Source organism: Sinohyriopsis cumingii, chromosome 4 (assembly GCF_028554795.1).
Source record: "Sinohyriopsis cumingii isolate HCF-2022 chromosome 4, ASM2855479v2, whole genome shotgun sequence".
In the NCBI taxonomy this organism is placed as follows: domain Eukaryota; kingdom Metazoa; phylum Mollusca; class Bivalvia; order Unionida; family Unionidae; genus Sinohyriopsis; species Sinohyriopsis cumingii.
The window spans coordinates 19,263,741-19,279,064 of NC_142964.1; the positions used below are offsets into that span (position 1 = coordinate 19,263,741).

The 15,324-nt window shown below is 35.5% G+C and overlaps 1 protein-coding gene across 3 annotated transcripts in view; it reads left to right on the plus strand.

The window, feature by feature from the left end:
* LOC149800773 (ATP-dependent chromatin remodeler CHD1-like) overlaps positions 1-15,324 on the plus strand; it is a 127,617-nt gene that overhangs the window by 61,221 nt on the left and 51,072 nt on the right. For all 3 annotated transcript variants that reach the window (XM_089954755.1, XM_089954756.1, XM_089954757.1), the window contains 7 exons: positions 892-963; positions 3,004-3,153; positions 4,182-4,330; positions 6,538-6,634; positions 8,885-9,038; positions 11,562-11,680; positions 14,841-15,049. In XM_089954755.1, the coding sequence (XP_089810881.1) occupies positions 892-963; positions 3,004-3,153; positions 4,182-4,330; positions 6,538-6,634; positions 8,885-9,038; positions 11,562-11,680; positions 14,841-15,049 (950 nt within the window). The remainder of the gene's footprint in view (positions 1-891; positions 964-3,003; positions 3,154-4,181; positions 4,331-6,537; positions 6,635-8,884; positions 9,039-11,561; positions 11,681-14,840; positions 15,050-15,324) is intronic.

Below are 15,324 nucleotides of genomic sequence, written 5' to 3' on the forward strand. Positions count from 1 at the left end.
TGCAGTAAAATTCAGATACTGGCTTGCTCATGTTTGATGCAGATCCAGGTTTTATATTAGATTTCACTGAAGGTGGTCAGCGAACCAGACTGACTTTACAGAAGTACCTCAGACACTTTAAACTGCGCTTATTTTGTGATGCAAAATGTCTGAATGATCATCAAGATGGGGGATAAATGGCATCTAACAAGCAATGGGTCAGGACAAAAGGGACAATACACCTATTAAAAAGTTGAAATGGTACACGAGAATAAAAGGGAATATTCAGATCATTGGGGAAAATAGCAGGAAATGCAACAATTAGCGTTCAGTGGACATCATGTGTTGATTCACATGTTACATGGTGGGAAAGATGAACGTCTTTGCCACATCCCACATGAAATTTAATTTTTGTTGAGGATTACATCAAGTTGAGAGATAGCAAGATCTAACTGAGCTACATAGGGTTTGGAATTGTTCATGAAATTCGGCTGGTGGTAATAAAGGTTCAAGTACACTTTTAAAACTTTTTAGTTGAACACAGTGTTTACTGATGCTGCATCAGTCTTGAATTTTACAATTCTGGACTTTTAAATATGTTTTCCAGCCTGATGATAGAAGTACATAATATTTTGTTATTCCTTACTGAAAACTGGTCCGACTTGCTGATAAAAATAAACTGCCTTGTAGATAAGGTATTATTGGGTTGGCAGGTCTGATATCCCATAATATTTCTTTGTCAGGAGATTAAGAACAAGTTTGGCATGCTAACAAATTGTAATATTCTCAATGAAAGTAGGACATCAGCATCTTTATACAAAATCAAGTTGTTGTTAGACATTTTCAAGTTAGAAACATTCTTTGTAATATACATATGTTAAAGTCTTGTTTTAATTGTTTTCTTATTTGTAGAGACTGGATGGCTCAATTCGTGGAGATATTAGGAAACAGGCCCTGGACCATTTCAATGCTGAAGGATCCCAGGTTTGAAGAACCACAAAAAATTCTTTTGGTGCAATTAAATTAGAGAAATCTTATTTACATAGATAGCAGCTGGATAACAGTATATGTGTATTACCAGTAAACAAATAGCCAAACTTTGCAAAAGTGTTCTATCTCCTGAATAGCCAATATTTATGAGCTGGTATAAACATCGCAGAATTTTTTTTCTCGTGTATGTTGATTTTACTGTGTTGTTGAAATTTAATGACTGTTAAATCAATTAAACTGTGGATACTTTATTCTCACTAATAGCAACTTGGTAATAATATGTGGGTAATTCCAGTAAACAAGTTGCCAAAATTTCATAATCAGTTAACCTTTAAAAAAGTTCTGTGTCACATGTGTGCCAACTTTTGGGGGGTTTCGGGGGGGTTTTGGGTTAAAATTTTATCATGTTATTAAGATTTGTTGTAATTCTGCTTGTTGGCCTTATTATGAAAACCTGTCAATCTTCTGTTAATATCTGTTTTCATCATTTTCTCAAAAACTTTGCGACCATTTAAAACAAACTTTGCACTGTACATACTTGTACATGGCTGCCATTACTAATAGTAGAAATACATTTACACAACTTTATTTCAAAGAATAATGAAGAAAAAAATTGGATCATCTATGACACATTACTAGACCTCCCAACCCTTCGATTTTGCTGCAAGTCTAAATTAAATGACCCTTTAAATACAGACTTTTGAAACAAAAGCAAAATCTAGGGCATTCTGATTGCTGTGGTAAAATCCAGTTAATTGGCACGTCCATGTATGATTTGGATCCAGGTTTCATATTAGATTTAGTGGAGTTAATCAGGGAACCAGACTAACTTTACAGTAGTATCTCAGACTGAACATATTTTGTCATGCAACAGGTCTGCATGATCAAAATGTTGATTATAGAAATGTTTTTAAAAAATGGCATCCAGCAAGCAATGCGTGTTGAAGACAAAAGTGAAAATAAACCTTAAGCCTTTTAAAATAGTGTTAACAATTGGTACAGAATAATAAAAAGGAATATTCAGATTCTTGTGAATAAATGCAGGAAAGAACACAATTATGTTTATTGGACATCACATGTCAATTTGAGTATGTCTCATGCTGGGAGATATGAATGCCACTGTCATGTAAAAATGGAAACAAATTCCAAGAATTACATCAAGATGAGAGATAGCAACAAGCCATTGAGCTGCATAGGGTTTGAAACAGAAGTTTGTGCAACTGTACTAGTGGTAAATAAGGTCTGCTTGAACTTTACAAACTTTTTAGTTGAACATAATGTGTAGTGTTGCTGCATATTTTGAATACTGAACTTTTTTAAATACGTTTTCATACTTTACAATAGCAGTTTGATATTTTGTTACACCTTAATGAAAACTGGTTCATACTTACAGCAAATTTAATAAAATGACTTAATTTGACGGTCTTGTTTGGGTTGACAGATCTGTAAAGTATCTTAGCATGTGGGCCTTTCAGTATTGTACAAATGCTGCTGATAATGCAGTAAAAAATAATGAAGAAATGTTTGAGAAACCTTGAAACATTTGTTTTCATAACTTGGAATCAACTGCACTGGAGAAATTTCAGCAGGAAAAATAATGACCCATATTTCTTGGCCAAATCCTTGAATTTGGCTGTTGGGCAGAATTCATTCAGGTGAGTGATATTATGCCACTTTGGTCACTTGTTTTGTGTTTAGGTGGGTGTTGTTACATAAGTATGTGTTCACATTATTACTTAATAATTGTACTTAACTTTTTTCATCTGCAAAGGACTAAATATCATAGTGCAGGTAAACTCATAAAATATGTCATTTTTTCAGACACAGGCCAAGTAAAAACTTGGAGAAATGGTAAAGTAGGGTTTTGATTAATGGAGTTATTGGATAGGCTTTACTTTGGACTTTATCTCTCGGGATAAGTCTAGAGGAATAGATGGTGGTGCTTTGAGAATGAGCAGTAACCCCCTGACATCCCATAACATGGGAACAGTGCTGGTCTGGTACAGAATACTAACCGTTAGTTGATCATTGCAGGATTTTTGCTTCTTGCTGTCCACAAGAGCTGGCGGGCTGGGGGTGAACTTGGCCACGGCTGATACTGTGATAATATTTGATAGTGACTGGAATCCTCAGAATGACCTGCAGGCTCAAGCAAGAGCTCACAGGATAGGCCAGAAAAACCAGGTAAATGATTACACTTTGCAATCAGTTTGCTTTAGCTAAGATATGTAAGGCCATTTTCTGGGCAGTGATATCAGCTGGAACAATTTAGTCTTTTGTAGTCTTCCTGTGGTAAGCCCTTGGGTCTTGGAGATGCATGGGGTGTGTGAGAAAGTCTTAGATCTTTTGAAGGGTTTGTCATTAGTTGTGTGAAGTTGGGGACAAGAAGTAAAGCATTTAGATAGTGGATCAAAAGCAGGTTTCTTCCTTTTAGATTTAGTGCTGTGACAGTCACACTGGTATTTGTCATCTTTGGAATTTGCAAGATCTGTGTGACTTGATTGTGTGAAAATGGCTCAAGGCATGAAGCAGACTTACTGCCCAGTTCAGATTGTCTGGATCCATTAGTTTGGTATTACTTGTGCCTGACTGGTGAGAGAGAGAACGTACAACTATGTATACACAATTCTCCCTACAAATGTATGGTATTAATGTATTTGCTGTGTTCACACTTTATACTCCTGAAACTGATGCTGATTCTAAGAATGTTTTAATTCATTAATATAATGCAGTATGGTGGCAGTTTTCACTCTTAATCTTTAATTACCATGAATTCATTTGTGGATGTTTGTCAGGTTTTGGTGAAAAATGACATTTTTTTTAGAGCAATTAATTTAGTGGATTTGGACAGGTTATGTTGTTTGCTTTGAAAAGTCACTGATGGTTGGGTATTTTAAATTTTTGTTCTTGGTGAAAATGAAAATTTATTTTTGACTGTCATTCTAAACAGATGGATAGGAGATCCAGAAAAGTATGGATAGTCTGTTGTTCACAAATTAACAGTAGTGATTTTGATCATCACAACATGTATGATAAATATGAAAAACATTTCCCCTGATGTGTACTGTCTCTAAAATGGAGCTAATGTGTCACAACATATTGTGGAACATTCCTGTGTGGTGATACTTTGATTTTAAAATTACTAATTATGGCTCATTCCTTTGTGATGATTCTCTAATTTTATAGTCACTAATATATTTTTCACTCTGCAGGTGAGTGTGTATCGGTTGGTGACTAAGAACAGCGTAGAAGAGGAAATAGTTGAGCGGGCAAAGAGAAAGATGGTGCTGGATCATCTGGTCATTCAGAGGATGGACACGACTGGCAGGACTGTCCTCAACAAGGGCAGTGTGCCATCCAGGTATACACAAGATTTCACACAGTAGTCACGTATATTATCATAAGGTCAGGTTTTTAAACATGAATCCTGTCAATCTTTAGAATATTAGTGTATTTAGTGAAGAACTAATTTTCATGAAACTGTTAAGCTTGCTAAAATAAAGCAATGAAAATATTTATATAACAGATGTCTGCTTGTATAGACAGTACTGAAATACTTATATAACAGATGTCTGCTTGTATAGACAGTACTGAAATACTTATATAACAGATGTCTGCTTGTATAGACAGTACTGAAATACTTATATAACAGATGTCTGCTTGTATAGACAGTACTGAAATATTTATATCACAGATGTCTGCTTGTATAGACAGTACTGAAATATTTATATAACAGATGTCTGCTTGTATAGACAGTACTGAAATATTTATATAACAGATGTCTGCTTGTATAGACAGTACTGAAATATTTATATAACAGATGTCTGCTTGTATAGACAGTACTGAAATATTTATATAGCAGATGTCTGCTTGTATAGACAGTACTGAAATATTTATATAACAGATGTCTGCTTGTATAGACAGTACTGAAATATTTATATAACAGATGTCTGCTTGTATAGACAGTACTGAAATATTTATATCACAGATGTCTGCTTGTATAGACAGTACTGAAATCTAGTAACTGGGGATGGATTTAGTGGCTACTATTTCATTAGTGTTGTGTCATCTGAGGAAGTTAACAAGTAAGCAGATGGACTTGTGGATTTTACAAAATGAAAGGTAATGGTTACTTTTTTGATAATCATAGTATTTCATCAGGCCGAGTTTTTATAGAAATTAATGTTTTGTTTTAGCCCATCATTGATTCATGAAAACTGTCACTGATCCATTTAAATAAAGATGCACTGAAATTTCATAATGTTATGATTTACAATATACCATAATGCCCCGCAGGTAATTCAGCAGTAACATTGTAAAACAACCAGGACATGTCAATTAAATATTGAATTGAACATCTTGTTTCTTTAGATATGAAAGCTTCAAAACTTTTGAAATATGGTATAACAATCAATGTCCAGCTAGCCAGCATAAATGTTCAAAATTAGTTGGGGTTTTTTTAAAATCTTTTTTTTTAAAAGTACAGTTTTCATCTGGGGACCATTATTAGACCTTGCCCACTGATGCATGGGGGGGAGGGGGGGCCAATATCCTTAAGGATTGATGACCATAGAGCTTGAAGGTCTAGGTCACAGGGACCAGTTGTTTGTGTCTGAAGAGTGGTCAGTGGTAAAAGTTGTTGGATTTGGCAGTGCTACTGTTGTGAATGTCGTAGTCACCATTTTCTTCTTTTGTATTGACTTGTATTTATGGATAGGTATTACAATTCTAACCACATTGACCATTATACATGGTGCATCCTTTGGGATGATGGATCCGACCATAGAGTCACAGGGTGTATTAGCTTTCTAGGCTAAATTCTTACAGCTTTCTTTGTGTTCATACTTGCTTAGTTTTCACAATTGTGATATACTAACAGGATTAAAAAGTCAGAAGTCATGGTTATGGTGATTGTTTAGTCATATATTACTGGGGGCTGTGGAGTCCTGATAAATTTCAGATTTCGGTCAAGCTCACGTTGTTGGGAATGCAAGATGTAACACTCAATTTTACAGTGTTGGCAGTATCAGCAGTTTGTGTAGTTTTTCTTAAAGTTTATAATTTGGATATATTTTCCAGAATTCCTCGATAAATTTTGTTCATACTTTGCATGAATTGATTATGAAACTAGGACAATTTATTCTGAAACATGCTGGCTTTCTCATTTGACCATGGGAAAGCCAACGCAGAGAAAATGAGTATTTGTTTTGGTTAAAGGTTTCTTACTTTGCTTATATTTCATAAATCCTGTAATTGATTAAGCTTATATTTGGAATGATTCATTATGAAGCTATAACAGTTCATTCTGATGAACTTGAGCTCATATTCTGTAACTTCAGTTATTTATGTGGCTTTGCATCAAAATAAGATGATGTTCACCAATGCTTAAACTTGCAAATTTGAGAGCCATACTGTGTCCACAGAAGTCTTTCTTAAAGTTGTCTTGTTTCCACTTTTTTTCTTTCTTTTAAATGGGGTAATTTAGTACATAAAATTGATTTTCAAATATATTAGCATCTTCCAAGAGAAAAAAGGTGTCATTTTGTTAACTTAGATTTTTCTTTACAGTAATTCTACACCATTCAATAAAAGTGAGTTGGCAGCTATACTCAAGTTTGGTGCAGAAGAATTATTTAAAGATGAAGACAATGAAGAAGAACCACAAGTAAGAACATTTTTTTATGATTTTTCGCACTTTGGGTCATAGAGCAGAAGGGCTTTTGGTATGGTCTGTCATATGTCATCACTTGTCTATCCATTTGCACAAGTTTGTTATCATTACTCTTCCAAACTGTCATATGTCATCACTTGTCTATCCATTTGCACAAGTTTGTTATCATTACTCTTCCTAAACTGCTTGGAAGATTCTCATGAAACTTCACACGCACTAAATGAAAATGATGCTGCTCAGACATCCATTATGGCCACCACAGTGGGCATCTTGAAAATCTTGTAGCTACTGAATGGATGGTCATATCAGTATGGGTTTTCAGTTAAAGGCCATTTATGAGGACTAGTTGTTTGTGAATGAAAATGTCATCGATCTGATGTCCAAAATAGTCACCAAAGCAGCCATCTTGGAACCGTGGTATTGCTGCTTCTTCTGAATGGAAAAAGTCACATTGCGATGGGGTTTGCACCTGCAGACTTTTGTCCTAAATTAAAATGGTGCCAAGCTGATATTCACTTTGTCCAGCATAGCAGCTAATTTGAAGATCTTGTTATCTTGTTATAGCTGAAGAATATCAAAGATAATTTCAACACTCGGCAATTAAAAGAAAGAAATGTCTTATATGTAATCCCTAGAAATTCTTTTTAGCCGGTAGAGCATCATTCCTTTATTTGATGATGAAGTCAGTATTTGAGGGACTCATAAAATACTAAAGATGAGAAGTCATTATTTGAAGCTTTTTCTTAAATTGTATTTTGCATTGCACGATTTTAATTTAATGTAATTGATATTTTTCAGTTGCATAATCAGTTTGCAAAAGATCTGAAAACAAAATTGCATTGAAATTTTCTATTTTTCTCTGCTTCATACCTCTACTTTAATCTGGTTTAGAATGTGTTATCCTGGTGTTTGAGATAAAGTAAAAGACAGTTTTGCAGGTTAAATAATGTACTGTAACCCTTGGCTCAAGGTCAAGGCCACAACAATGGAAGATATAATGGACTTGTCCAGAGCATAATTTTTCAACCACTTAAGCTATTGTAATGAAACATTAACCAAGTATATATCATGACTATTCAGTGTGTTACATACCATGTCCGTACCATCTGCTTTTAGGTCAAGGTCACAGCAAGAGAAAATATAAATCGGAGACCTCTCTCCATGTACTGACAACTTTTGAACCAGTAAATATATTTTACTGAAACCTTTGGCTTTTATGCATCTTGGTTTGAGTGTCTTGTTCACACACCCAGTCACCCCAAATTCACCCACCCACCAGTCCCCAATCTCCAGATGAAAGTCTGTCTTAAGGGTTTTGTGGTTTTTGGCTTGTTTCCGTATCAAGGCTGTCAGTTATTTAACCCCGACAGATATTTTGATGAAACTCTACCCAGATCTGCACCTTTTTGTACATTTGTCAGTTCTAAGTCATTAGCATGGAAATGATAAAAGACCATTGTAATATTTGCAGCAGTGGGTTAAAGTTAGTAACAGTTTTTGTTCACTTTTGTTTACATTTCCATGACCTCTTAGTCAACTCCATGTTTGGAAACTATCACCTGAAGATGCAGACATGAGCCTATGACTTTGTTTCTGCAATTTTTGGCCCTTTTTGTTTTGAAGCAATGCATGACACAATCTCATTAGCACTGTTTGTCTTGGGGGCCCCGAGTGGTCTAAAGCTCTGTCTGTTACAGATCACTACCATCTCACCTCTGTCTGCATGGGTTCGAGTCTCGGATTCAGTCAACATGGGTATGTGAGAAAGCTTGCCAGTAGTGTCTCGTGGGTCGGTGGTTCTTTCCGGGGTTTTCTTGGGTTCTTCCTCCACCATTAATACTGGCCGCCATGTAAAGCCTATTGTGTGCTGGAAAATGGCATTAAACCCTACAACAACAACAACAACTGTTAGTCCTGCGTTTTTTCATGGATTGCCATGAAACTTGGTAATCACCATATACTTTACTTACTTTCGTGCCCCAGGTTTGGATTATGGTGTTTTTATGAATATCATTGTTTCTTAAAAGCATTTATTGTTGTTTGTATTTTTACTTGAGTGTTCATGCATAATTGTATGCATAAATAAAAAGCATCAAGGAATATAGTTGAGCCATGTGCAAATGTCCTTAGAGCAATGTTATTTTATTTTGGTTATTTGCTACAAGATGAAGATGTAAAGTAACTGCTTAGTTTGCTTTATGGAATTCCTTGAAAACAGTCCAGGATCAGACTTTATAATTCCAGGTCGATATAGATGAGATTCTACAGAGAGCTGAAACACGAGACCTAGAGGGAGCATCATGTGTGGGAGATGAGCTTCTCTCACAGTTTAAAGTTGTCAGCTTTGACAACTTGGAGGATGAAGAGATGGACACACATGAAGTGAATGAGGACTCTGGTGAGATTTTTTTACATTATTTATTGTTGATTTTGTAAGTGTAATAAAAGATTCTTTCCTTCTCCCTCTCTCCATCTGTCTGTCTCAAAATCAGTTTCTTTATAATGCTGAATGAATGACCAGTTAGAACTTAATAAGGTCCAGTGATCTTGAATTGCTGACCACTTTGCCTTTCTTTTTTTTTTAAGCAACAAAACATATTTGCATTTCTCCGTAACAGCTCTTGAAGATAGGTCAAAGAAACTTGCTTATATTTTATGTCTGTTGAGAACTTAGCAAAGTCCAATGATATTGGATTGCTGACCACTTCGCCTTTTATACTGGAATCAGGAATTGAACTTGTGACAATTCAGGATTTTTACATTTTTAAAATGATAACTTCAGACGGTCAGAAATTTTACAATCAACATAAGATGAGTGTGATGGCCCAAAATTGTACCTGTAGACAAATGGTCAAATGGTTTGTTAAGTCATCATAAACAAGAAGAGTTTTTAAGATTGCTTGTTATCCACTGACAGTCATCCAAAGTCAGTCTTCCAGTATAGCTTGTTGACACTACTCTTCCTATACCACTTGGAGGATTGCCATAAAACTTAACACATTCATCCTAGGGGCTTGTTTATTCCTAAATGAAAATGGTGCTTCTCAGACATCTAATATGGCTACCACTGCAGCCATTTTGAAACTACCTTTGTCGCTAGTCATCCTGAATGGATGTTCATCTTAACATGGGTTTTTCACTAAAAGACTCGAGATATCTAGTTAGTCCTAAATGAAAGTAGTGTCATTCTGATGTTCAGTATGTCCACCATAGAAACCATATTGAAAATGTTGTTCTCATCCTGAACAGAAATTCACATCAAACATGGGATTGTCATCATTTGACGTGTGATGTCCCAAATGAAAATGTTACCAATCACACAACCAATATGGCCAACACATGGCCATGTTGAAAATCATGTTATCACTGTTCCTCCTGAATGGATGGTTATATCAATATAGGGTTTTCAACAGAAGACTTTTTATGATGTCTAGTTGGTCCTAAATAAAAACTGATGATCTGACATCCAATATGGCCACAGAATTATATTGACAATCTTGTTATCTCTATCCCTCCTGAACAGAAAGTCATATTAGCTTGGGATTTTCACCAGAAGACTTACGATGTCTGATTGGTCCTAAATGAAATTGCCACAGTCTGGATATCCAAAATGGCCAAACAGAAATGGTACTGATCTGACATCCAATATGGCCACCACAGCAGCATAAATGCCAAGTGTCTTGTTTTTTCCGTATTTGTCTTGTATTTTGGACCTAAATGTAGGTGTACGTTTTTCTTGTTTTAAAAAAATCCATTTTTTAAAAATAAAAATTTAATTAAAAATTTCCCAACAATTTTCTGTTTAAATTGGGCACACAGTTCCATTCTGAAAGTAGTTGTGTCACATGTATATAGGGATATAGAGTTCTAAAATATGATTGGTTAGTTCAAAATCGAGGCTACCATGCCAATCTTTAACCACCAATTTGGATTGTACAAACAGTTGCTGCTTTCACTGTATCACATCCGTGTAAGCATGAAACATCCATGTAAGATCATACTTCTAGTCACGTCGAAAAAGAATGCTGAAGATTCAGAATTTTTTGCAGCAAAGAAAAGAAAAATGAACTGTAAGGACAACTGTGCTGTCTTGTGTAAGTTTGCAAAACCATCTAGTAAAGGTGAAAGCCTTGGATTTAAACAATTGTGTAATTGTGATTCGCTGTTGGGCATGGAGACACCCATGACATAAAACAGTATAAAAACGCTAACAAACATAAACTTGCTGCTTCATCATCAACAACTCATCTTGAACTTGTGGTGTTTATAAATGTCAGAGAGAACATTGACGTAATTTGATCGAAGTTTGGTTTACTAAATTTCTTTTAGAAATTAACCTTCCTCAGTTACTACTGTTTCTGGCAATTTATTTCGCACACTTTTTCCAGACAGTAAAATCACAAAGGATTACTTGTGTGCTAGAAGGAAAACAGTTCAGTCAAATAATTGCACTGAATTCAGATCATCATTGAAAGATGGTAAATTGGAATCAATAGTGATTGAAAAAATAAAAAATAAAAAAACTTTAAAAAAAAACAAAAGGTGGAAAAGGTTCATATAAACAGCCTGTGTCTGAGTGAGTGTTGCATTCTTGCATCTTCTGAATGGGCATCTGACAAAGACAAATATGATACCTGGTTAATCCTGAATGAAACAAGTGCCCATCTGATCTAAAATATGGTTGCCACAATGAACATATTGAAAATCTTGTAACTAGGTGTCCTGTATGGATGATAATACAGCATGGGGGAGTCACTTAAGAATATCAGAGATGGTTTCAACATTGCATCTGACGGGAAGGAATGGTCTTGTCTTGAATATCTTAAAATTCTTCTTTGACAGTACAGTATCAGTCCCTTCAAGGGACTTTTGTTCTGTGTGTCAAGTTCATTTTTTATTTCATATTTTTGTATCCCAATAGGTAAGGACTGGGATCAGATCATTCCTGAGGTAGAGAGGAAGAAAGTTGAAGCGGAAGAAAAACAAAAAGAACTTATGGAGCTCCATCTTCCACCTCGAAGCAGAAAAACAATTCAGCAGGTAATATTGGTATCTACATGAATATAATTTAAATGACAGGGAAAACCTAGATGTAATTAAGTTTAGCAGTCCAAAATATTTTGCTTTTTGATGGAATATGAAGATTTGCCTTAATATATTGATAGGCTCATAGCAGTAAAACCTTGAACGTTGCAATAACAATGCCTTGAAGCGGGACATTGCCTTGTACACATATTTTTCACAACTACTCAAGTTTCTAACTGGCATACCCCGTCAAACTTGCCAATTACCAGAGTTTTTTCTGCCCTTCAAAGCAGTTCAAAGGCAGTGAAAGGAATATTGTAACTTATTTAATGGTCTGTTTGTTACCTTTGTAACTTCTTAAATGGTCTGTTATTACCTAGTCAAGTTGTCTCTAGTTTGTTCTGGTGTATGTTTCTGCACGTCCATCACTTTCCCTTCTGTACTTTAATTATAAAGCAATTTGAGATTACGAGATGAAATTTGGTATGCTTGTCATCTGCAGAAGGTATGTCACATACCATATTGGGGGGGGGGTCATATAATCAAGGTCAGGGTCACTGATCCATATTTTTTGTTTTCCGTCACTTTCCCTTATGCTTTATAAATCTAAAGCGGTTTGATATTGAGGAATGAAATTTGTTATACGTATGCATCATCACAAGAAAGTGTTTGATGTACCCATCGGGAGTTCTATCTTTAATTTAAAGGTCACAGCTCACTTGAACCTTTCCATTGCACTGTCACTTTCACTCTTCAACTTTTAAAGCAGTTTGGGATTCAGGGATGGAACACTTCTTTGTGCTTTCACTTACAATCTCTAATGTTTAAGGCAGTTGATGGAAGTTGGCGTACTTGTACATCATCTCTAGAATGTGTTACATTCCACATTGGAGATCCTATCTTTAAGGTCAGAATCACAACTCACTATTTTTACACCTTGAATCACACTTTTCCCTTGAAGCCTTTTGAGATTATTGAATGAAACATCAAGAGACGGTGTGTTGCATGCCATGTTGGAGTCCTGTCTTCAAAATAAAGCTTCCAGCTGGTTTTATGTTTTCATCATCACACTAAACATTCCATCTGTAATTTTCAAGCAATCTGAGATGAAACAATGAAACTTTAATAAACATCATTAGTATTATGTGTTGTTTCCATCACACCTTGTCTTCTGTATAACTTTAAAGCTGTTTGAGGTTAAGGGATGAAGCTTGACATGTATATATGGCATCACTAGAAGCTGTGTAGCACACCACCTTGGGGGTCCTATCTTCAAAGTTAAGTTCAGAATAAGTAATTTTGGTGTCAATCACATCTGCCAATTTACTTTTTGACAGGTTTTTAAGATAAATGGATGTTGTATAGCACTTTTGAGGTATAATCCCCAAGATGAAGGTCACAACACAGTATTTTAAGGTTTCATGTCATCTTGTCTGCCATATATCATCTGTTGTTTGTTAACACAATTTTGTTATTGGTACTCCATCAGGGAATATTGCCATGGAACTTTATAATTAGTCACCACAAGGTCAGGTTGGGCCAGAATAAAAATGGGAATATTGCCATGGAACTTTATAATTAGTCACCACAAGGTCAGGTTGGGCCAGAATAAAAATGGGAATATTGCCATGGAACTTTATAATTAGTCACCACAAGGTCAGGTTGGGCCAGAATAAAAATGGGAATATTGCCATGGAATTTTATAATTAGTCACCACAAGGTCAGGTTGGGTCAGAATAAAAATGGGAATATTGCCATAGAACTTTATAATTAGTCACCACAAGGTCAGGTTGGGCCAGAATAAAAATGGGAATATTGCCATGGAACTTTATAATTAGTCACCACAAGGTCAGGTTGGGTCAGAATAAAAATGGGAATATTGCCATGGAACTTTATAATTAGTCACCACAAGATCAGGTTGGGTCAGAACAAAACTGATTACCTTTGAACAGTCAGTATGGCAGCCATCTTGAAAATCTTGTTTTTACTACTCCTGTATGGGTAGTCCTATTGAAATCAGATTCTCACTGAAAGATTTCTTATGCAGTTGGTTCTAAATGAAAATGGTGCCAATCTAACATTTATTATGTCTACCACAGAGGACAACTTGGAAATCATGTTACTATATACTTATCCAAAATGAATGGTAATCTCAAAATGAGGGTTTCAATAAAAGATTTTTTTATAAAGTCTGGTTTTTCTTAAATAAAAACCATGTCCATATGTTATAAATGTGGCCATCTTGAAAATCTTGTTGTCACTACTCCTTCCAAATGTATGATGAGGTTTTCACTTCAAGACTTAAAATGACCTTTAGTTGGTCCTAAATGAAAATGGTACCAATCTGACATCCAGTATGGCTGTCACAGAGGCCATCATGAAAAAAATATTGCTGCTTCTCATTAATATAAAATCACATCTACAAAGACTTATATGATGACTTGGTCTTAAAGGAAGATAGTGCTGATGTGAAAATATATGGCCACCATAGTAGCCATCTTCAAACTCTACCTATCCTGAATGGATGGTCCATTATATTGAAATGGCATTTTCATTAAGATGTCACATGATGTCTTGTAGGTCTTAGTTGAAAATGATGCTGGTCAGACATCCAGTATGGCCATCAAAGAACATCCTGAAAATCTTTTTATTGTTACTCATCCTGAACAGATAGTCATGTCTGCAGGTCTTTTTTCACTAAAAGACTTATGATCTCTAGTTGGTCCTGAATGAAAGTTCCCTATAGACATCCAGTATTGCTACCACAGTTGCCTTCTATAAAATTTGAACACTTCTCCTAAATGAATGGTTATATCAGTACAAGGTTTTGACTGAAAGACTGTTTACCATGTCTTGTAAAGAAAAAATGTGCACACCTGACATCTGGTATGGCCACTAGAATGGCTATCTTGAAAATCATGTTCTTGCTACTTCTCCAGAATGGATAGTCATAGTGACTTCGGGTATTCATTAAATGAAACTGGTGCCATCAGAAAGATATGTAGTTGGTATTGCTTTGTTATATTATTGGCAAGAATATCTTGCCATTTACTGTTACCAATAGAATTGTCCAGTTTCTGAATGATCAAAAGCTATTTGATCCACTCGTAGGCAAACATAGATGCAGCACTAGTTTATTAATTCATTAATTAGTTTTTATTGATTAATTGAACAGCTTGAAGCAGAGTATGATTCTGATGAGAAGGAGCATCGGAAAGGAAAAGGAGATGATGAGGATGAATTTAGTGAAGAAGATAGTGGAGATGAAAAACCCAGAAGGAGAGGTAGACCCAGGATCAACAAGGACAATGTCAAGGGATTTACAGACTCTGAATTAAGGAGATTCATCAAAAGCTTCAAAAAATTTGGTGCCCCAATGACAAGGTACGAATTGTACGGAGAAAACATTGTAAACTTAGCATCATGAATACGTATGTTTACAAGCCAGTAGGTCTTTAGAATACAGTAAAACTTGTCTTTAAATAAAGGTCATTGGTGTTTGTATCAACTTATGTGATCTGTTCATTTATTGCAGTGTCAAGATGATGACCGCGAATAGCCTAGTGGTTAGAACATCCACCTCAGATGCGGGAGGTTTTGGGTTCGACCCTGGCCGAGTCATATCAAAGACTTATAAAAATGGTACTTACAGCTGCCTT